The 25,312-nt window shown below is 38.3% G+C and overlaps 1 protein-coding gene across 1 annotated transcript; it reads left to right on the top strand.

Moving 5' to 3' along the window:
• Window positions 1-729: 729 nt before the first annotated feature.
• On the top strand, window positions 730-18,028 carry LOC121900629 (NACHT, LRR and PYD domains-containing protein 3-like). The gene is made up of 8 exons (XM_042417059.1): window positions 730-1,000; window positions 5,549-7,340; window positions 9,487-9,663; window positions 11,529-11,702; window positions 12,560-12,733; window positions 15,238-15,411; window positions 16,710-16,883; window positions 17,948-18,028. Exons 1-8 carry the CDS (start codon window positions 730-732, stop codon window positions 17,952-17,954), a joined length of 2,943 nt encoding a protein of 980 aa, XP_042272993.1. The 3' UTR covers window positions 17,955-18,028.
• The last annotated feature ends 7,284 nt before the right edge of the window (window positions 18,029-25,312 follow it).

Here is a 25,312-nt window from a genome sequence, read left to right on the forward strand (position 1 = left end):
TTTTTTTAAATTTGGTATTTAAATTCTAATAATATTTTTTGTTTGTGAAAATGCTGTAAAAGTACGATATCACGTGAAATGATGAAGGCGTTAAGGTGGGTTCAGCATTAGCAGTCTTGTAGAGGGGAACTGTGTCAAAATTCACAAATGAAATTACATGTGGATATTTCAGGTTTAATCAGGTTAATTTGGTTACTCTGTCCATGACTGATATAAAACAGTTACATTTCTGCAGGCCTCAAGTCTTTATTATTGTTTTTATTAGACCAAAATAAGTAACTTTTAATGTGTATTAAACAAAAATATCAGGTTATTGAGCAACACTGCAACAGTATATTTATACTCAGTATACTGAGTCTTTGAGATAAGACCCTGAGTTCACTGACCTACAACGAACAGGTTAGTTGTGAGAGCAGAACTTGATCTTGTGTTGAGATTACTTTGTCAAGTACTATTTAAGATTGAACTTTTATTCTTAACATTTAAGCCAGAAAAATGTAAATTTTAACATATACATTTCCATGACAACTGAGGAAACTTGATGTGATAGAAAGCTCCAGAACAACTACTGAGTAGACTTGTGGTGAGATGTTTTTACTGAAGATCCTCTTGAGTTTCTCTGACACTTAAACGACTGCAGCCAACTTGGGCTTTTTGTCAAATAACTCAGACAGACAGAAACACAACTGTTCTCTAATCAGTCTTCTCTGATTTTACCAGAGAGTCAAGATGACGGAGAGTGACCTCCTCAACATTCTGGACAATTTGAGAGACAGTGATTTTAAGGAGTTCAAGTGGCACCTGAAGCGAAAAAAGGTGGGCAACATCCCACCCATCAAAGAGACCAAGGTATTGAAGGCAGAGAGGCAGGACGTGGTGGATCTCATTGTGCAGAAATATGAATTTGCTGGCGCTGTGGAAGTGATCGAGAGCATTTTAAAGAAGATCAGCAGGAATGATCTGGTGAGGGAGTTGCCAAACATCGGCTCGGGGGCAGAAGGTAAGTCACAGGAAGAGACAAACATGACATCACATCCAAACAGAAGATCTGTGAGGAGAAACAGTCCAGAAAGTAAATATTTGGACAATTACACATACTTGCTCTTAAGGCTACGTGTTTGAGCACACATGAGGTGTGGTTAGGCGCCTTGTTGGCACATTGCTATCTGAGGCAGCAGAAAGCGATTGTGCGATTGACCAACAAAAACCCGGTTTGAAGTCAATGGCGCAATGTTTCACTGTTATTTTAAGGGTGCATTATCAAGATAGTAATGCACCTACATGGACAGGTGCACAACACATGTACACTGTGCTTGTTATACACACACAGACATGCAGCTGATTAAAAATAACAAACATGCAAAAGATTAAAAATAAAAGGATTACAGTGTTAAATACTATTATTCTGCACGTTAACATATTTTAAAAGATACATGTCACAATGGTTAGTTATAATATTTATCAGAATTAGCTAATTGCAGTAATGATGGATGAAATTGTCTAATTATTTGACCAAATCGTGGCAATACACGTAGGTATTTAAACAGACCCGTCAGGTTGAGGGGCAGCAGCAGGTTCAGCACTTTGGAGAGCTGATCAAGTCCTGACAACTGTGTATGATGATTTTTTAAATGATTAAAATCAATGATTCAATTTTTAACCATATTCAAAAAAATATTCTTTAACATTTATGAGATTACAATGATCAGGTTTCCATACTTTCAGCAATTAAAACCCTGCTGATTTTACCTGTTATTCCATGACTGAACAAAACAATTTTAAAGATAACCAAAGCTGTAATTAAAAGAATTAACTTTTTCAAAAAAACAAACAATAAGAAATTTGCAACAAGTTAATGGACAGGATCTTCAACTGGTGGTCTTCTTGCTCCTCGGGTCCACAGATGGGGAGCACCAGGATGGGGCTGGCCGGGGGGGGGGTCCAGGAGCAGCAGGTGCCAGTATGCTCATAATGGATCGTGCGCTTTCACTTCGTGCACAAGCAGATCCATTTCCTCTGCAGAGAAGCATTCCTTCTTACTTACTTCTTAAAGGCTCTGGTCGTTTAATGTGTGAAGCAGGCTACTGAGGTGCTTTATCAGTCAGTGGTTGCCAGCACATTGTTTTTCGTTGTTGTGTGCTGGGGAGGCGGAATCTGGGTCAGGGAACTAGACAGGCTTTACATGCTGGTGATGAAGGCCAGCACTGTGGTTGGACCTTCAGCCAGAGGCTCACTAATCTCCCCTTGTGCTAAACAGAGCAGTTCAGACATTCCTTTGTGCTAACAGCCATCAGACTGTATAACAATGCCTGAAACTATAACCCACCCTTCATGGACCTTGCCCCCCCTCCACCTGGTTGAGGCGAAGATTACAACTCATATTGTGTTGAGTTGTTTTGTTGTATAGTTTTTTTTTACTATTTATATATTTTTTACTATTTATTTATTTCATACTGCCATGCACCTTATCTTTTTGTTGAGGGATACATGGTTACTTTTATCTTGTTGTCTATCTTTACTGGTGTGACACCATGAATTTCCCCCTCGGGGGGTCAGTAAAGTGTTATCTGATCTTAATGCATCATTATAATAGCAATCAGCCAAGGTGCAAGTGCACTTGGCTTTCAAAGGGAATGGGAGATGACACATTGATTGGTTTATTGCATGTTATGCCCAAACACACCTGAGATGAATTAAGAGACTAAGGACAACCTTTTTGAATCATGTAACTGGCATCGCGACCATTTTTTCCGCTGTTAAACTAGCAAAAGTAGATTTGGACACACCCTAAATGCACCATACGCTTCAGACTGTGCACTTAGATTGTTAAAATAGGGCCCATAGTGCCTAAATTGCAGGGGTTCAAATCTAATGGGACAGATACACATGAAGTCAGTTGTTAACGATCATATAACGACGCAAACATAACTACTTGAACCGATGCCCATGGTAAATCTGGCGATATCTCTTTCACTGATCAACAGACACTGGCAACTCTGAGATATACTAGTACATCCTGGAGGCTAGTTTACACCACATATAATTTGGGGGGTCATCTTTGGATTATTGAAAACTACAATACTCTTGCTACTGATGTGTTTTTTTTTTTAACATGTTATGGGTCCATGCATGGCTCCACAAAACACTTTTAACAACAAAGTGGCTGCTTCTAGCAGGTCTTGTACACATATACAGAGGAAGAGAGAGAGAGAGTGTGTGTGAGAGAGTGTGTGTGAGTGAGTCAGAGAGAGAGAAATTATTACACAAGTTATATTACCACTGTCACAAGCCTAAATTATACAACACGTCGTTCCAACAAAGCAATATGATTGGTCAGCTAGACATTTACACCGTGCTCACATCAGCATGATAGCACATCTAGTCATGCTCAAATGAAAAAAGCCTCATCACAAAAAATATTACTCCGACATTCATTAGAGCTACAGACTGTGATGTCGCACTAACAACAACAGACATCTCTGGGTAGACGACTGGTGGTTGATTTGAACTGCGGAGATATGTGAGCTTAGCAAACTTGTTTTTTCTGTTGTCATTTTCAACCATAACTGTAACATTTGAAGATATGTAGTTAAACATGTTGGTCTGACCTACATGATGTTTCTGCTGGGTTGAACTGAACTGGTTTGGGGTTGTGGGGAAAACAAAACGGACCCTTTACCGAGTGGATTGAACTCTCATTTTCACTTCAGTTGAGAGTATATCTCAGCTCCTACTCCGGCATCCTCTATCAGCTGTGCAGGTGCTATGCTGCAGCTAGCTTAAAAATATATGTGAAGTTTGCGGATGTAGTAGCTAAATCTGTCCATGGAAAATTTATTTTTTCAACGGATATCTTACTTACAACAAGACTGAGCAAGCAAAGCAGTTTCGTGTTTATATGTATGGTATTTATTCAGCTTGGGAAATGCCACGATCTCTAGAAAGCATTAGCTGAAGTTGGCTTGCTGACTCACAACAGTGATGCTTACGGAACGAGGTGCTTGACCGCATCACTGAAGCACACCCTCTGGTGTAATACTGCTTAATTAAGAATGCGATATCCTATCGTCATAAGTCGACACAACCAAGCTCAGAACAAATGAGCCTATAGGGCCACAAGCAAACAGCAAAAAGCTCCACCCCACAATGAAGTGCAAAGACAACTTTTTGGGGATACTAATCCATTCTGTGACAACTTTATAACAACAACCTCAATAGATAAGCATGGACACACTGACACTCATCACCATCTACATCAATCGATCCAGCACAACAATATGGCCAATGCATGGACTAAATTACCAAAGCAGGATGATAAAGTATGCTTTCACTCACCAGCTGACAGCTCAGAAAAGGACAGCATGGTTGTTTTTCCTCTGGGCAAACTTCACCATGTTAAACCGGTTAATTTTACCAGCAGTTTGAGTGATGACAGTATTCCGTGGCTAGTTGGCTCTGAGGCACTTTAATTCCAGTGTCTCCTCCAAAAAAAGGGTTACCCTGTGCTCAAGTATGAAATTCCCTTTATTTTTATCAAGTTAGCTGGTGTTAGCTAAGAAAGTCTCCCCTCTTTTTTGCCAACTGTAAATTCCAAGCTCATGCTGTAACCCCACTGCATCGTCATTTGAAATATGAAATGACGCTGCAGTGGGGTTAAAGGCTGTCTGCCCCACTTGTCATCAATTTCGTGTGATCTACATTGAATACAGTAACACTCTGAGCATGCATATTCATATTTTCCCACGAACAATACACATTGCATTGTGAGAGAGGGGCTAGCACCACATTCACGCTGGCCACCATAGGCCCACTGTGGACACGAATCAGGAAAATGCGGCCTGAAGCAGCAAGGCAGAGAACAATTAAAAATGAATTAAAATCCTAATACAAATAATATAATACAATTTATGAAGATGCTATATTCATAGATAATAAATTGTAACAGATAAAAATTTTAAACTTGATAATAACATCATTTGTTTGCACAGTTCTTTCTGGTGACAGCAGGTGGGGCTCTGCCCCTAATGACCAGTCGCCAGTGCATGTACTTAACAAAAGACTGTAGATAGGGAAAGTGGAGGAACTGAATGCAAGGAGAGATCATTGCACAAAGCGATTCATCCTTGTATTTAAAGTCCAATTAAAACTGAAACTAACATAAAGTAACCTCTAGAAGTCTGAATAAGTTGGTTTCCACCACTTAACATTTTACTATTTGTTGAATTCAGACACATTCACGTTGTAAGAAAAAGTTCTGACTCAGACACACAAAGCAAAACAGAACAAAATGTCAGGACTAACAAACGTCTTCTATCTCTAATAATGATAAAATAAGAAAGGCATACTTTGAGAATAAAGTCAGCGTAGAGGAGAAATCTGATCACTGATTTGTTTGTACACACAGATTTACAGTAACCAGGTTACTATTGTGCGTGTTAACACGTTCCGCGATTACCCACATAACCTGGTTTCTCTGAGTAACCTGGTTATGTAAGTACATGTAAACACACTGATAGTTGTTCAGATCTATATTTTTCTTCTATTTCAGCAGATGGTAATCTGCAGAAGGTTTTCGATTACCATAAGATCAGTCTGAGGAGGAGATGTCAACATGTGACTGAAGGAACTGACGAAGCAGAAAGGAAACACCTCAACATTGTCTACACTGAGCTCTACATCACAGAGGGAAAGAGTAAAGAGGTTAATACCCAGCATGAGGTGATGCAGCTTGAGGCAGCTTCCAAGATGGAGACCCTCCGTGACACTCCAATCAAGTGCCAAGACATCTTTAAAGTCTTACCTGACCAACAGAAATGCATCATCAAAGTTGTTTTGACGAACGGTGTTGCTGGAATTGGAAAAACCTTCTCAGTGCAGAAGTTCACTCTGGACTGGGCAGAAGGCTTGGAAAACCAAGATGTCAATCTGGTGATTCTGTTTTCGTTCAGGGAGCTGAACTTGATCAAGGATGAGCAGTACAGTCTCCTCATGCTGATTAATTATTTCCATCCAGAATTACAGAAGGTCACAGCAGAGAAGCTCACTGATTGTAAAGTTTTGTTCATCTTTGATGGCCTGGATGAAAGCAGACTTTCACTGAATTTCAAGAACAAGAAGGTCGTGTCTGATGTCACACAAAAGTCAACAGTCAACATCCTGTTGACAAACCTCATTGAGGGGAAGCTGCTTCCCTCGGCTCTTGTCTGGATAACTTCCCGACCCACAGCAGCCAGTCAGCTCCCTCCAACATGTGTTGACAGGGTAACAGAAGTACGAGGCTTCACTGATGCCCAGAAGGAGAAGTACTTCAGGAAGAGATTCAGTGATGAAGAGCTGCCAAGCAGAATCATCAAACACATCAAGACATCCAGGAGCCTCTACATCATGTGCCACATCCCAGTCTTCTGCTGGATCGCTGCTACAGTTCTGGAGTACATGTTGACTACAGACCAGAGAGGAGAGCTGCCCAAGACCCTGACTGACATGTACTCACACTTCCTGCTGGTTCAGACAAAGAGAAAGAAGCACAAGTATGATGAGGGACATGAAACGAGTTCACAGGAGCTGACAGAGGCTGACAAGGAAGTTCTTCTGAAGCTGGGGAGGCTGGCATTTGAACATCTGGAGAAAGGAAACATCATGTTTTACCAAAAAGACCTGGAGGAGTGTGGTCTTGATGTCACAGAGGCATCGGTTTTGTCAGGATTTTGTACAGAGATCTTCAAAAGAGAGAGTGGGATCTTCCAGAAAAAAGTCTACTGCTTTGTTCATCTGAGCGTTCAGGAGTTTCTGGCTGCAGTCTACATGTACCACTGTTACACCAGCAGGAAGACAGAGGTACTGAAGGACTTCCTGGGAAAAAGACATGATGACTCATCCCTGGATGACTTTCTGAGGGGAGCCATGGAGAAATCTGTGAAAAGTAAAAATGGCCACCTGGACCTGTTTGTTCGCTTCCTTCATGGCCTCTCTCTGAAGTCCAACCAGAGTCTCTTAGGAGGCCTGCTGGGTCAAACAGAGTACAGTCCAGAAATCATCCAGAGAGCCATCAACAACCTGAAGGAGATGAACACTGAGAATTTCTCTCCTGACAGAAGCATCAACATCTTCCACTGTCTGATGGAGATGAATGACCACTCAATACATCAGGAGATCCAAGAGTTCCTGAAGTCAGAGAACAGATCAGAGAAGAAACTCTCTGTGATCCACTGTTCAGCTCTGGCCTACATGCTGCAGATGTCAGAGAAGGTTCTGGATGAGTTGGACCTGGAGAAGTACAACACATCACGGGAGGGACGACAGAGACTGATTCCAGCTGTGAGGAACTGCAGAAAGGCTCGGTAAGATGTGATTAGCATTATAAATAAGTGTAGATTAGTAGTTTACTTCTTCAAATATAAGATTTTTATTATTGTTAAAATAGTGCTGTACTTATTTATAGTCAAAATAATATGTCAGTTATATTTAGTCATAGATGCTCTTGAGCTGTTTCAAATATGTGCAAATAATCTTGATTTTTCAGAGTTGTCACATTCTGCTCCTCAGTCTCTCTATGCTGCCACACACTCCCATCCCCATTCTTTCTGGCCATGTTTGTTCTTCCTTCTCTGCAAACCTGCCATTCTCCACCAGATGCCCTTTCTTTTACTTTTCTCCAGACCTGGCTATCACTGATAATACCTTATTCCCCTCTGCTGTGCTTCCTCACCCATCTCCATGTAAAAGAGACTCCATGTTCAGAAACCTCAGTCTTGTCCATCAACTGAAAAGAACTGATTTTTTTCTATAGAGCAACAGAAGTCAGTTCCTGATGGTGTCTTTAAATTCTTGAACTCTCCTTTAATCAGTGGATATGAATCATGTATGTTTGTACTGTGACATATTTCCCTATAGGCAGTACTTTTAATTGATATTTTCTGTCATGATCTGTCATCCACTTTTCAGAAAGGGTCCACCTATATTACGAACAAGTTTTCTTCTGTCCTCTGCAGTAAAGTTATTATTACATGACTAGATATTGCAAATAATATATAATCAGACAGAAATTGTTTTTTACCACTGTGATTAAAAGTTTGAAATAAGATCTGTATCATTTTCCAAAGGCAATTTCTGAAGTCAGAGAGAATTGCTTTCATCATCATATTTTTCTTAATGGTTTCTGAGCCATTTCATAGTGAGCACGGGGGATCAGCAAATCAGCAAACTGATTCAGCAATGTCAGTTATATAACAATATCTAAAGTTTGCAAACATTAACCAATATTGGCCTCCATAATCTACTGGTCATATGAGACAAAACCCCTGAGTGTGTTGAACTGAGCAATGATGCCTTTATTTCTCATGAATTAAACTTTTTATTTTAAAGAGCGAAGTTGTTACATACTCTTGTTTTTAAGTCTCTTATATTCTGTTCATCACAGAAAGAAGCTCTCAGGTGTCTTCTCTCTTGTTGGTGTAGAGGAGAGTAGTATCAGGAGATAAACAGAGGTCTGAATATGTAAGAACAGAATGGTAGAATTCAGACTGTTTTAAGAGGTCTTATTCACATTAAGATCAGTGTTATATTTTTAATGCTGACACCGTGATAACATCTTTTTGATGACATTATGTTGAAAACCTTATTGGTTTGTTAATTGTGTTTGTGTGCTGAATCCATTTTTCAGATTCTCAGAAAAGAATGTTTACAACTAAACATGATGCCGTCATCTGTCATGCATATCTAAATATTTAATTAAATTAATATTTAATTATGTACAGGTCTAATATTGTCAAGCTGTTTGTTTCATTTGTTTTGGCAACAGTCACTAACTTTTCCTGCTTATGGATGAGAACCTGACAGCAGCAGGTAGCTAGCAAAGAGAGATGATCTTTCTCAACTATAACTGTTCACTGAGTTGAACTGAGTAAAAATAGTGGACAGTAAAAATGATTTTCTAATCAAGATGTTCTCATGTGAACACTTTGGAGACAGACATGGGATCAGATCAGACAGAACAGATAGACTGTGCACATTATCGAAGCCTCAATTTAACTCCATTTTCTCTCCCCTCCTTTGCAAGATTAAAGCAAAACAAAGAGTCTGCAGGTAAGAGAGAGAGAGAGAGTGATGAGAATTATTGTTTCATTCAAGCACAGTGAGATACAATTAGCTGAACTAGGAGTGCTCTGGTGGTCTACTAGTTAGGACACATGCCATATAACCACAATGTCTGTGGTTTGATTGCAGCGGTGGGCCTTTGTTGCAATAATTCCCCATCTCTCTCCTCTTTTTTCCTGTTATCTCTTAACTGTTGCTTTACATTAAAGGAATAAAATGCCCCAGAAGAAATATTTAAAAAAATAAAAAAAAGATTAGCTGAACCACTGATGTGAAGAGCAAATGTTATTCAAAATAGGAAATGTGAAACTGTTTCATCATCTAATGCATGAGGTCAATATAAAGTGGCCTCTTTCATAATAACATATGTTATAATACATGTCATGACAGACTCTCTGGCTGTGGACTCTCAGAGACTCTCTGTGAAGTTGTGGCCTCAGCTCTGAAGTCCTACCCCTCCCATCTGAGAGAGCTGGATCTGAGTTGCAACATGAACCTGCAGGATTCAGTAGTGAAGCTTCTGTCTGGTGGACTGGAGAGTCCAAACTGTAGACTGGAGATTCTGAGGTCAGTTCACTGACTGTAGCTTTGGTTGTTTTTTCTATATATCAATTCAAATCCTTCACTGAAGTTTCAAATGGTTGGTTCATAAATATTTAGGATTTGCCTGAGCACAAACCTGTAGAATTTAAATTTTTTTCAGGAATTCAAAATCCACTGTCTTGTTCTTTGTAAAAACAACTTCCAATGTTTAAACTAATATGAGCCTTCAGCAGTCATATATCAAGTAAGTATCTTTGTGTTTCTTGGTGCTTCCTTGCTGAGTTGCATAGGAGGGATCATACCTCAAAGAGGGAATTTTGTATTAAATAGCCTGTAACTCTGAGTTAGGCAAATAAAGTGGGTTTCTACCAGACTGTCAAAGCCTCATATTAGCTTCAGCTGAACTTATGAACACATTTCCTACAGTGCAGCTGTGTTAGGAATAGACCACTTCAGTCAGTATAGACAGGAGGAAGGATTACAGCCCCCAATAACATGTTGTAATTACACATACCTACTAAATTACCAAATATAGGAAGAAGGAGGTCATGTAATAAATCCTCATTAAGGCCTCCATGGACTGACATCCCAGCCTGTAGTCAGGCATCAGGTCCTTCTGGCCATCAAAGTACACAGCAAGGACTAGCAAATGGGGGCAGAGGTGTGCATGTATCAGTGCACTATCAATCTACAAGAAGGAAACTGTGTTACTTCCCACACTTCTTCTTCATGGTATAACAACATTTGATTGAACTACCTGGACCATGAAACGTGTTCGATACAGACAATATATTCTGAGGCTATTATGTTTCCTTCCTTTGTCTACCTGGCTGAGATATATTCCACCTTTTGTATGTAGATTTATGCATACACTGTCGCTATGTTTGGCAAAATGCCATGATGTCTGATTAGACAACCTACAGGTATCAATGTTGTTGCTGTATTTGTGATATGTCAGTTTAAATACTATTAAAGCAATATATTTGTGTGATGAATACCTCTAGTAAATACAGGATTGCAAGCTGCAGACGTGCTCTCCTGTGTCTTGAACACTCCTGGTCTTGCTGGAGCATGTCACATGTGGAAATAAGTGCACAAGCTATTATGGTATTTGACATGTTTTAAAATACTTGAAGAGAATACAAATTTGGTCAGACATTATCTGACACTAATATAGGCCTGGTATCTGACATTCTTAATAAGTTGACAGGATTCAGTTGGCATTACAGCTGATAGTTTGTGAACACATATAATTACATTCAGCAGCTGAATTGCTGATTAACGGTGATTGGTTTAAATGATGCTGCTCATCACAGTGACAGAGTGAATGGCATAGTAAGGCAAGGCTAAGGACAATTCTTTCATTGCAGTCAATGGGAAGGTAGCCTATCAGTGTGGTAAACTATGACAAATGACTCAATAACAATGTACAAATTAGTAAATGTGTACACGGTGTCATGAAGGCAAGGATTGGGGCTACTATTTGTGCCAGCATGAATATAATGGTAATGAAAGACACTGGCTGCTTCATGCAGCAGATCCAGCTGTGACACTGTCATCAGAAAAGGACATCGCTTCAAATCATGCTTCAAAAGAGAGGACGTCTCGTGTCTCTAAAAGAAAATTTCCTTGTTTCCTCTTTCCTCACTTGGTTTCCTTGCATCTCTCCATGCATCCTCAGTAGAAGGGACTAAGACATGAGGAAGTGAGGGAAACGTGAATGTAATTTGAGAGGCTTGGGATGCATCCAGTGACAAAGTCACTCTGCTCATTTTAGAGGAAGGCTCATTGATTAGAACATAGTAATTTTGAACTACACATGTAAAACATGAACATATCTGATTGGATTATAAATGGATTTTTATCTACTTCATTTATTCTTTATTCAGATTGACTGGCTGCAGTTTGTCAGAGATCAGCTGTGCTTCTCTTGTGTCAGCTCTGATGTCCAACCCCTCCCATCTGAGAGAGCTGGAGCTGAGTCACAACAAGCTTAAGGATTCAGGAGTGAGACTGCTGTGTGATATTCTGGAGCATCCACAGTGTAGACTTAAGACCCTGAGGTCAGACACCATTTTTTCTTCTGTGCTGAGATTAATATGAATATGTGACAGTTGTGGTGACACTCACTAAACTGCAGACATAAAGCTGATATTATGCTGATCTACACTGAGTATCTTAATAGTAAAGTCTATTCTCTTGTCAGAGCAATGTTCAGCTGCATATTTAAGACCTACATATAACAAGCAAATTCTGCACCAGATAATTCACTCTGAACCTCTGAAACTCTTGATTTTTACATTAAATTTCACCTTCACTTTAAATTTCATCCTTTAAATTTAAACCAAAAAACTCACTCAGACAGCAACGAATATAATATCCAGTATTTACTTGTTCCAACACTTTTATGTAGATATGCAGTGATTATACCAACTGAAATATTTAAAGACAATATGCTGCGATTTTTTATGGTGACACCATTCCATTAAATGTAAATTGTATTGAATATCCTTACCCTCCTATTTCTCAAAATCCAACCTGATATATTTGGTATCTTTTGTGAACATTGATCTTGATCTTGAATAAAATCTGAAATAAATTTCTGTGGGTTTTTTTTACTTCTTTGGCTGCACAACATGAGTTTGTATGGGTGGAGTCACAGGTGGAGCTGCAGAGTTTAAGAGGTGAAATCACTATATATTTATTGAACTAGCAGCATGTTGTCATTTATATTAATGAGAGCTCTTTTTCACTCTTTGTATTTGACAGTTTTTAACCTGCATCCAGTTGGGTTCAAGTGCTTGAAGTTTCCATTTTCTTAACTTACACATTCTAACCCCTCTTCAGCTCTGAACAGAAATTGTATGATTTCAAGCAGAAAAATTATCTTTTAAAGTGACACAATTTATTCTTCATTCAGATTGTGGTGCTGCAGTTTGTCAGAGATCAGCTGTGCTTCTCTGGCCTCAGCTCTGAAGTCCAACCCCTCCCATCTGAGGGAGCTGGATTTGAGTCACAACAAGCTGAAGGATTCAGGAGTGAAGCTGCTGTGTAATATTCTGGAGCGTCCACGGTGTAGACTTAAGACCCTGAGGTCAGACACCATTTTTTACTTCTTTGCCGAGATTAATGTGATGTGACAGTTGTGGTGACACTAAACTGCAGATATAAAGCTGATATTATGCTGATCCACACTGAGGAGCGAATTCACAAAGAGAGGCTTCTGATAGCACCCTGAATTGCACATCATTTGCACATCACCACTGTTTCAGAGATGAAAATTCATTTTTCCTGCTCCTAAATATTTTCCAAAAATAGCTAAAAGCATATCTAAACTTTTTTTCATGGAACAAAACTGAATTAAAATGCCAATATGCACTTCTAGGCAAAAAAAACATTGTGCATCACCAGTGAATGAGCTGTAAAGCCAACAGGCAATATTTTACACATTTTAAAAACATTAAAATGATGTTTAAAACAAAAATGGTCAAGTGTAGCTAATGAGACTACATTATCCCTACAATGAGACCATGTACACTGGCACTGATTCACATGAAACTTTCTCCAGACATCTATTAAGCCATTTGTGTGTACAAGCTGTCATAGTGCACTTTGAAATCACCAACAACAAATAAAAAATCTTCTGGTTTAAAATCTGTCAACCACAAAACAAAACTACATTTCCCTCCCATTCCTTCATCCATTCTGTCTCATTTTCCTCATCACTATGTGTCTCTTGCAAAAAGAGAACATCAATATGCTTAAATTTTACCAATCTATATAGGATTGTGTGTTTTTCTCACATCTCTTGCCCTGTTCAAATTTAAAGTTCCAGCTTTGAAATTGGGAGAAAAGGAGTGACTAGAACAAACAATAACAATAACTAAAAAATCTCTCTTTTATCATAGTTAAGTTCTCTTTGGACCTTCAGCACTATTTTTGTTAACCTGTACACCTCTTGACAGGGCTGGCCCAAGGATTTTGGTGGCCCTGAACAAGATTTTGTTTGTGGCCCCAAAACACTCTCAGCACAACCACCAAATTACACACACTACTTATAACTGGATGAACATGAACAAAACAATGCCTATTAAAATATATTAAAATGTGAGAAGTTAAGACACAATTAACAATTACAAAGTAAAAGTCAATATATTTAGACTATAAAAAGCAACAAACTTGCACATAACAATGTCTATAAAAAGACAATGACAAATGAACACAATAAAACAGTTACCACCAACTCTCTGGACCTGCTAATAATTTCACTAACTGCATGTAGCTATTAGCACTGGTCTTTGTGAATTGGCTCATTTGCATAGAAAGGGGTCAATTCTATCTAATTTACATATGTGCAAATAGTAAAAGAGCACCGAAGCTTGCACTCCAAACTTGTTTGGCAGCACAGTGTGGGGTGCATTTCACCCTCTGTGGGTGCTTTGTGAATTACAGTTTCTTTTTGTCTCATTTGAGCAGGTTTAGCAGCCACAAAAGCCATGCAATCCTTTTGTGAATTCTTCTGAGTATCTTAATGGGAAAATCTATTTTCTTCTTCAGTAGTTTAGTCTATTGACTGTGTCAGAGCAATATTGAGTTGCTCTGGATAATTCATTTTGAACCTCTGAAATACTGTTTTTAACATGCATCCTGTTGGGTTCTTTGCATCTGTGCCTTTACTCAGTAAACATGTACATGTGTACTGTGTTGTGTGTATACAGTGGTTACTTGTTGACAATGGTTCAGTTAGAGCAGCATGATGTGTAAAATGTCTAAAAAAAAATGTGGTTGGAAACATAACCCTCGCAGTTGGAAACAGGAAGCGAACAGTGGTGTCCTGCACAAAGTCCACTTTTTACCATCTATCTAGCCATTCACCAAACCCACCTCCTCGTCATATGACAAAATGACCTTATCAAGTCACCTTATAATGATATCACCTGAACTGCAATACTTCCCCATAAAAACATAGACGAAACTATAGATCATTTTTGCTGGCTGAATTTTTGACCTATACTGTCATTTTTCTTGTGTTGATGGCCGGAATGAGCAGACTTTCATTTTCTGCTGTCTGCGCTCAAAGTGATAAGACAGTAGTTGAAACAGCAGGTGCTGACAGTGTGTGCCAATACCTTCTGTGTTGCTTTATGGGATAGAATTTATGTTTTTTAAATGTGCATAATGATGAAGCCCTTGGAAGTGATGCAGGTTTTCTATTATTCTTGTTCAGCTGTTTTGCACATGTAGGCTTAAAAAATATAGATGTCATGTTTTAGTCTTTTTGCATTTTTACTTGTGTTTGGCTGCACAACATGAGTTTGTATAGATGGAGTCACTGGTGGAGCTGCAGATTTTAAGAGGTGAAGCAACTACGTCTTTAGTGAAGTAGCAGCATCATGACATTGATATTAATTAGAGCTCTTTTTTCACTGTTTGTATTTGACAGTTTTTAACCTGCATCCTGTTGGGTTCGGGTGTTTGGAGTTTCCATTTTCTACACCTCTACAATCTAAACATTCTTCAGCTCTGAAAAGATTATGAAACATTCAATGATTTCAAGCAAGAACTTTGCTGAAGTGACACCATTTATTCTTTATTCAGATTGTGGTGCTGCAGTTTGTCAGAGATCAGTTGTGCTTCTCTGGCCTCAGCTCTGAAGTCCAACCCTTCCCATCTGAGAGAGCTGGAACTCAGTGAAAACAAGCTTCAGGATTCAGGAATGAAGCTGCTGTGTGATTTCCTGGAGAGTCCACACTGTAGACTGGACACTCTGAGGTAAGACACCATTTTTTACTTCTTTGCCGAGATTAATATGATGTGACAGTTGTGGTGACACCAAACTGCAGACATGGAGCTGATAATATGCTGATCCACTCTGAGGGGCAAATTTTCAAAGAGTGGATTGTGGCTGCTGATAGCACCATGAATTGTGCATCATTTGCAACCACTATCTGCCCTGCCTTAATGTCTGATTCACAAAAGATATTGCACTAATGATATGATGGCACAAATACACCCATAAAGTTTTGCAACTGAGAGCAATTGTCCTTGTTCTGTGTCTGATTGAGTGAGTGGAGCAGTTTCCAGTGTTTCGGGCTTTTCTCCACATTTCAGCACACAGATTGGTCCACAATTAGCAGAGGTGCACACACACAGAGTGCTCCACAATCACAAACCAACTTTCATATGTTTTGCTGTTTTTACTTCTCTAGTATTTTGCATCTATAACATAATCTACAGAAATGTGAAATGTCAAAATACAGCTATTAATGTGACTCAAGTAGGTCTGAAAACATGTTAGGTTACTATCTGAATCTAACAATAATGTTGTTCAGGTGTCACTGAATGTATCTGGGATTTTGCAGAAACATCAGTACTGATGTTCTGTTTGTTGCCCACAGCTGGCTGCAGCATCAAACAGTAGCTGAAATGATCAAAAAAAAACCAGGTCCCAAGAAGTCTTGCTGAATATTAGTCCTTAGGTGGTGCAGACAGCTATGGGGACAAAAAACGAAGGCACTCCATCTTCAAGTGAAATAATACATTGATTCTTTGAGCACTTTACCTGTGCTCAAAGAAGCAATGTATTATGTCTGGATGTCTGCGCCACTTAAGGACTAATATTCAACAAGACTTCCTGGATCCTGTTTTTTTTTTTTTTTGAGTGTTTTCACCTGCCCTACTAAAGAGCACCTGTCACATGAGCCATCAGAACCATGCAGCACTTCCTTCTCCTGTTTTGATATGAGCTGCTGAAATTATGTTTGCATCTCCAAACTGAGAAAGAGGCCGTGTGCTTTTATGTACTTTGCACAGAAATGGTAACTTCATTAACACCAGATTAGTCAGGATCTGACAGTAATTAATATTCTGTGTTCTGCTACATATCTACTATCACTGTTTGCATTTGACATTTTTTAACCTGCATCCTGTTGGGTTCAGGTGTTTGGAGTTTCCATTTTCTCAACTTCTAAAATCTAAACATTCTTCAGCTCTTAAAAGATTATGAAACATTCAATGATTTCAAGCAAGTACTTTGACTGCTGAAGTGACATCACTTATTCTTTATTCAGATTGAGTTGCTGCAGTTTGTCAGAGATCAGCTGTGCTTCTCTGGCCTCAGCTCTGAAGTCCAACCCCTCCCATCTGAGAGAGCTGGAGCTGTACTACAACAACCTGCAGGATCCAGACGTGAAGCTGCTGTCTGATCTTAAGGATGGTCCACACTGTAGACTGGAAACTCTGAGGTCAGTAGAGAGTTGGAGTCAGTCCATGCTGGTTTCAGCAATATTGTATTAAACACAGTAAGTATCAAAGCAAAGATCCAGTATTTCCAGATGAACCTCCAACCTTCTCAGTGGCTGTTTTCCTCTGTGAAGCTGTGAGAGGAGAATGGTGACAGGCTTCAGGATTGGACAGAAAGACAGAGAGAGAGAGAGATAGAGAGAGAGAGAACAGTCAGCCAATCAGATCGGCCAGAAGCTTGTTGTGATCATGTGTTTGAGATGATGTGAAGACGACTGTTGTTGTGTTCATGTCTGCAGGAAATAAAATTGAATTATAGCTGACAGCCTTACAAGATGTATGGAGACAGTGGTCCTCATCATCAAACTGTTGTATGATAAAATCTGATCTGAAAGTGTTTGTTCTCTCATTTCAACACTAAAGAATTGATCAATTCATCTTTGTCAGAGCTCTAAGATCAGTCTGACTGCAGCCTACAAATCATTGGCTCTGATTTCACACAAGCATCATTACGTTTAGTAACCATGTGGTCTTTATACAGACCAGAACCTCTGCTGAAGTCCAGGAATCACAGCTGTTTAGCTGAGAGCCTCTGACTGATTGTCATGTGATGATTTAACAGCAGAAAAGATCTTCAAATCCCACAGAGACTCTGTGGCTTTTAAACTTTTATAACAGTTCACAAGCATCAACAGTAAATCCATCAGTAAACTATCCAACTATATAAACTATTCATGAGTGAATGTCTCTGTGTCTGCAGTAATGATGTGTTCATGGCTCTCAGCAGTTTATTTCCTCTGTGTACTTCAGTGAACTCTGCATAGTAAACAGACTTGATACCAAAAGTCTGTGCTCTTAGAGCTCAGTGTGTTCACTCCAACCTGTTAATATGAGAGCTGAAAGGAAGCTGGCTATGCTGCACAGCTGTTCCACTTCTGCTTTGAACAGGACTGAAGTCCCTGCTGCTCTTTATACTAAATGTGCTGCATCACTGACTGACAGTTGATGAAGTGAGTCTCACTAAACACTGATTTATTACCTCTGTTGTTTCTTCCTCTCTCATTAGATGGTGATGATCTCTGTCAGAGTGTGAGTGAACGTCCAGGAGTGTGTGTTGAGAGGGGATCAGCTGTATCCTGATGATCCACCCTATCTGGAGTCTGGATCTGGATTTCGTCATCTTCACTTCAGTTTCTTAACTGACTACAAACTGAACAGTTATCTCTGGATTTTGTTTAAGTTTGCACTTTACAGATTTGTTATACATGAGCTGTTTGATGCAGATAAGATTAAAAAAAACAGGTGTTATAAGTCAGAAATATGACCCTGGGACCACATTTATCAAGTGTCTCACAATCACACTGAATTAAATTTATGAAGCAGAAGAGAATTTACTCTGGTTATCAGCAGGAGAAGGATTACTCATGGGAGAGACTGAGACATTGCTGTTTTACCATAGTCAGAGCAGCAAAGTAGAAATAATGATGATGTGTTGTAGTTTTCTCGCAGTCTCAGCTCTGGAAATACTAAACAGTGGTAATTTGCTATATTATGTGTATAGGCAGGTAACCAGGCAGGTAACCTACGAAGGTTATGTAACAAAACTATGATGCCAAATTTCATTGTAAGATGATATTTACAAATGGTAAAGAAAGCCTGAGAAATAAATGTAGCCTATATGTTAATTAAGTTAACAGGTAATTAGACTCAGCTGTGTGAAATGATCTTGGTTCAGCCACATGGTTTCACAGCCTGTAATAGTGCTGCATCTTGCACATATTGCACAGACACATGTTGCAAACCCTCTCCACGAAGAACATCTTCTTTTCCACTGTCCAATTCCTCTTTCAACTACAACCCAAGTTAACTTGTGTTCTCTACATGAAGGTAAATACTCCATAACAATAGAAACATATGGTTAAGGTGCATCCTCCTCTCTCAAATATCAAGCTGTAGCTCTGCTGTTATTTGAAGTAGCCTAAATAAAAACTAACCCAATAAAATCTTTTACCTTTTGTAATGAAGTTGAGATATCCTTCATTATACAGCTGAAATGAATGTGGTCAGATAAAAGTTTTAGTGGGCTGTAACTGAGGACCCTCGTCATCTTTATGACGTGCATTAAGCCAGATCAAAGTTTGATTCATGACTTCCATCATTGTCCCTGTTATGATGAAGTGTAACGTGAGGACATTCTCTATTTTTTTAAATGATGTTCTGTAGAAACATCATGTGTTCTTCTCTGCATCACACACAAAGTCAGTGTCAGAAATTATTCTGTTTTTGTCCAAACAATCTTTTAATAAGCTCAGTGTCATCAAGCATTCCCAAAACATCTCCTGCAGCTCATAAATATTGGCAGAGATAGGAATCATTTTTCAAGTTTGGAAAGTTGATAAAAGGCTTTTTCTCCTAAAAGTGATGCAACACTCTGATGATTTTTGGTCAGTTAAGAGTGATTTCCTGCTCTGAGATGCTTGATAAATACAGGCCCAGATGTGACAGATGTGACAGATTGGATGACCACAAATTTCATTCAATGAAATTCTGAAAGAATTTATCATTGGTCCAGAAAACCTGCATGCATGGGTCAGATCATATCTTGGTTCTAGTGATAACAACATCAAGCCTGTGGTGAAAAACTTTGTATTTTTTGATTCCAGTCTAAGTTTTGATGATGATATCAGCAACTCGTCCAGTCTTGTTTTCACCATTAAAACATATTAAAATAATATCTATAAAACTAGCACAGAACACTGCTGCTGTCAGACTTTGAACTAATACCAGGAAAAGAGATCATATTATTCAATTTCTATTATCACTTCACTGGTTACCTGTTTGTTTTAGGATTGATTGTAAATATTTGATTGATTACTTTTAAAGGCTCTTCATGGCTCCAGATTACATTTCAGAGTTGCTGTGTGTAAATATTAAAGGTATAAGTATCTAGCTTTTATATACAAAATATGATGTCAAATTTAACAGTTTATGTCTCATAATGATATTTTACAAGTCATTTGCATTAGGCTGTAAGTAAACATTGGTCAGCCAATCAGGTGGCTTTAACAATAACTATATAATGTAACCTTGTAGGTAATGTCATGTGTCGTGTGATTCAGCTGTGTGATCCAGCCCTATCCAATCACATCCTTTACATCTTGTTTGCTACATTAGTGCAGCATCTTGCATGTATTGCAAGATGCATGTATTGGACACAACTTCATTAAAAACATGAAATTCTTCTCCTGAAATCTTCTCCACTGTCCAACTTATCTCCAGCTAAACCTCCTGTTGACTTATGTGTCCTTACAGCTCTTTGAAATATATCTCTACCATCAGCAGTTTAACACTAATGAATCATTAAATAAGTGTGGTGAGAAATGAATTAGTGCTGATTATCAGCACAGATAAATATGGGTCCTGGTCTTTGCTGCCAGGGCTCTGGATCAACCTGTTTGAGGAGCTCAGTCTGATAAGTCATTATCTTCCATTAAATCACTTCTTAAAATTCATTTTTATCCGCTGATCTACCAGTTATTTTTCTTTTATATGCTGTTCATCTTAAAATGTATAAAATCTATTTTTATTGTAGTTATTGTTTCTGTCTTTGTGTACAAATGAGTCATTTTGTTGAATCTATGTTCTTTGTTTTGTTTCTGTGAATCTGTGATTTTTTTTGCCTAACTACTGGACCACCAGGACACCATCTGAGTTTTTGATTACACTTTATTTTAAAGGTCCATTATTCTTATAATATTTCATTAATTTCTTCAAAGTTTCCAGGAAATAATTGTGTGTGTAATTTGATACTATTTATAGATTTACATTTCCACCTGAGTTAATATTTATTCATCAGTCATTTATTATTGGAAACTTTATTCTCATATATGTTGAATTGTATGTTTTTCTGTAGATGAAACATATTTGCATGTTTGTCTGACCTGCTGTGAACTGACTAAAAGACTTTAGCTTATGCTAGCTTAGCAACTGAAATTCATTAATTGGAAGTGAACTAATTGAACAGTATTTATTTGACCTATAAATTAGTGCTAAAGTACTTGGTTCTTTCCAGGAAATGTACTAACTTCAGATTGTCTGTGTTCTCTTTAGTCTTTAACTTTATTGCTGAAATCAAGTGCAATATACAAAAAAGGAAACAGCGCCGCCAAGTGACTATACAAGAAAACAGCAACCATACAGACTGAACACACACAACAAGGAAAAATAAATACATGAAAAAAGACATTTTAAAACATGTGGGGAGAGGAAGATAAATCTAGTTAGAGATCTCTCTATTAATCATTTTGTTTATGAAATGTAAAAAAATAGAGAAAAATTAAGATTAAGAGGAAATTGGTTTGTTTGTCCAAAACTTAACATACACAACAAAAGAAACATACACACTAAGAAGAAAAAATCAGTCCAAGACATAGTCCACACATGGCACACATCCATGCAGAATGTCATAACACTCTGAATAAAAAACTTTTCTTAAAGATATAGATAAGGATAAAGATAAAGTCAGTGTGATAGTTTGACTTCATTGTAGACCCCGAGGTGTTTGTACTCCTCCACTGCCTCAATCAGCTGAATACTTAACAATGTTGGTTTTGCTGCTGACCAATTTTTTCCTAAATCAAATGATCCTCACATTTTCCCAAAGCCTGAGGTGATGTCTTCAAATGTCCAAAACCCAAAGTTAACAAGTTTACTATCAGAGAAGTAAAAAAACTGAAAATATTCACATTTGACAAACTAGAACCAGTATTTTTTCATAAAAATTACTAAAAACAATAACCAGAATAGTACAATTTAGTAAACTTACATTTGTGAATGTAAAATTTTTGCAATAATAAAAATAAATTCATAATAAGAGTCATTATCTTTATCATGTAAAAAGAAAGTAAAAATAATATCTTTGTAGAAAAGGGAAAAGTTTTTAACTATGAAGGTCTTAATGTGTTTCCAGAGTTTATGGGTGAATCTGCAGCTCCACAATAAGTGATAAACAGTTTCAGATTGTTATTCACAGAAAGAAAACATCACATCAATATCGTTTTTTAACTTCTGAAGGAAAAATTTCACAGGATAAAACTTAAGAATCAACTTAAAAGAAATGTCTTTCACCTCATTAAATATGAAAAACCTTTGCTGTGGAGTCCGCACTTTTCTTGAGTTTCTATCTCTCCCATAATAATTCCAGTATGATATTGTACAGGGAACAGAAAACAAATCTGACCAACCAGAGAGTCGGCAGGATCAGGAGGAGATGCTGACAAAGGTGATGTAACACATCAGAAAGAATAGAGACGTTACAGGAACGCTGCTTTAGATTCTCTGTGGAAGCAGTTTCAGTTTCTGTGTTTCTTTCTGATTTCCTGTGGAAGAGTGAGCAGACAGCCAATAGAAAAGCTTTGATGAAATGGATGGAGGCTGTTGGAACAAATCAGTTAGTGAGAACTCAGAAGACAAATGGACATTTATCCAGATGAAAACACCACCTGCTGTGTTTGTTTGTGTTGTTGCTGTAACATTTTCTGCTCTTTCTGTTCCACTGCAGGACAAGTTTGTTCCTTTATCACAGCTGAAGAGTTGAAAATATGTTTCTTTGTTAAATCTGTTTGGAGAATCCTGCTGTCTCAGGTTTGTTATTAAGGAACATTGTGGATTCCCAATAAAACTTCAGTAGTTAACTGTTAGTTTTGTACCTGAGGAGACACAAAAAAAACTAACTAATGTTGAGGAAATTAAAAATGAATGAGTAGTTATTAGTTTTGTGTCACTCAGCAGCTGATTCAGAGTTCATCAGGAACCATTCATTGAGGAAGTGATCAGTAATCAGATATCTATGAACTAATCATGACATGTTTCATTAACACAGTATCTCAAAGTCTGTTCTCATTAACTTACCTATTATACACTCACTGAGCACTTTATTAGGAACACCTGGGCACCTGCTTATTCATGCAATTATCCAATCACTAATCATGTGGCAGCAGTGCGATGCATAAAATCTTGCAGATACAAGTCAGGAACTTCACTTAATGTTCACATCAAACATCAGAATAGGGGGGGAAAAAATGTGATCTCAGTGACTTTGACCGTGGTGTGATTGTTGGTGCCAGACGGGCTGGTTTGAGTATTTCTGAAAGTGCTGATCTCTTGGGATTTTCACACACAACAGTCTCTAGAGTTTACTCAGAAAAAACACCCAGTGAGCTGCACTTCTGATGACAGAGACGCCTTGTTGATGAGAGAGGTCCGAGGGGAATAGCCAGACTGGTTTGAGCTGACAGAAAGGCTTCGGTAACTCAGATAACCTCTTTACAACTGAAAAGCATCTCAGAATGCACAACACGTGGAACCTTGAGGATGGATGGACGCTACAACAGCAGGAGACCACAGCAGGTTCCACTCCTGTCAGCCAACAACAGAAATCTGAGGCTCAGAAAATCTGAGGCTCAAAACTGGACAGCTGATAAATAGAAAAATGTAGCCTGGTCTGATGAATATCAGTCAGAATTTCTCGTCAACAGTATGAATCCATGGACCCAACCTGCCTTGTATCAACGGTCCAGGCTGCGGGTGCTGCTGTAATGGTGTGGGGGAAAGTTTTCTTTGCACACAGTGTGACTCTCAACAGTTACACTGCTCATAGGGTTGACTGCTAAAAACTCCTTACACTGTAGGATAATCTCACTGCTCTACTTTATCTGTTTTACATACAGTTTACATACAGGTGTGCACACCATTTCGTTCCCTGTATACTACTGTGGATTATTATTGTGGATGAATGCCAAACAATTTGAATCCTGAATGACTCGTTGAAAACAATGATTGACTAAATATTTCATGAGAGAAGTTGACATTTTTTGAACAAGATTCTACTGGAGCCAACATCTAGTGAGTGTCAGCAGTGTTGCACTTTGACAGATTTCCACATTAGCTTCAGTTTCAAGTCGTGGTCGTTGCCGCCTGGTCTTAGAGCGACCTAAAGCAAGAGAGACCAATGAGAGCAAGGAGGGGAGAGAAAGGGGAGTACTGACAGACAAGCAAACAAACTAAAAAGAAATGGTTCGATGGTTGGATAGGAGTAGAACAGAAAAAACAAAAATCTATCCTGACCCGTCCTGGTTTCACCGTGGCATCTCTTCGTCTCTGGGATCCAACCAGAGATGCCCCCCAGCACCACTGTACTTTCTTTATTTCTCTTCTATTTTGTCCCTTCTGCTCTCTCTCCCCTCTATATCCATCCACACACACACACACTAGTTGTCATGACTCGTTTGATTTAAGCAATTAAATATGGCAGTTCATGTTTAGTTAAACAGTACATCAAGAAATGTAAAAGATGTACTACTTACAGTATTTACAGTAAATGTGATAAACCTGTTAATGGTAATTATTCAATATTACTATGGAGAATATAGTGACAATACCTCATTTCAAGCTACATTCAAATATTTTTAGCTGCCCTCTGCTTTGTCACAGATTTAGTAACAAAAAACTGTTCAAGATGTCGTTGCAAAGTCAGCGGTTTCCCTCCTTTCTGTAAACTGCAGCATGTTGGAGAATAAATGTTCTGTTTGAACGACACTCAACATCCTGGTCATTAAGATAAAGCTTCAACTTCACAAGTATTAAGCAAAAATTTAATTTATTTATTTATTTAACTTTTTTTTAAATTATATTTTATTATTTTGTTCGAGTTATTGTCGGGTTCTGTTGCTTCTCCCGTTTGTACCGTCCCATATCATATAATTTGTGTTTATCACTTGCACTAAACAAAAAATAACAGAGGCTGAACTGAGTGGCTGCACAAAGTTCTCTGCATAGTTTTTAACTGTAAATCATGGACAGATATTCCAGAAGAGCCCCAGAATATAAATATAAACCTGGAAATGTGCAGAATATGTCTTCTTTAAAACTTGTGCTTGTTTAAAGATCCCCTCTAGACATTTTTTTTTAAAATATATGTAAAATACTCAACCAGGAATAATAATTTGTGTCTGATATAGTTTTTCCTGCAAAAATAGTTCAATTATCTTGTAAAAACTTCTCCCTCATTAAAATGACAATCCATAAATATGCAAATATATTTCATTTCTAAAGTTTTCCTGCTGGACACCAGATGTCTCCTGCTTCACTGTAACGTTCATTCTCAGTGTTTGTGACCTGGAGGCTTCTGGTTTCCACATCATACTTGTGTAAGTTGAATACTGGACCACGATTGGCTCCAAACTAATTGTGATGTCACAAATCATGCTTGTAGATCAGATTTTCAATGAGCTCAGAGAAACTTTCCTCCTTCAGCAGACGAATGAAAACAAACAGAAGCTCAAACATTCAACTGAAGGAACAAGAAGAAAAACAGATTTTTGAGTGGAGGAGGACTTTAAACTTTATAGATTTTTTTCAGGACTCAGGTCGG

This window comes from Thunnus maccoyii, chromosome 7 (genome assembly GCF_910596095.1).
Source record: "Thunnus maccoyii chromosome 7, fThuMac1.1, whole genome shotgun sequence".
Taxonomy (NCBI): Eukaryota; Metazoa; Chordata; class Actinopteri; order Scombriformes; family Scombridae; genus Thunnus; species Thunnus maccoyii.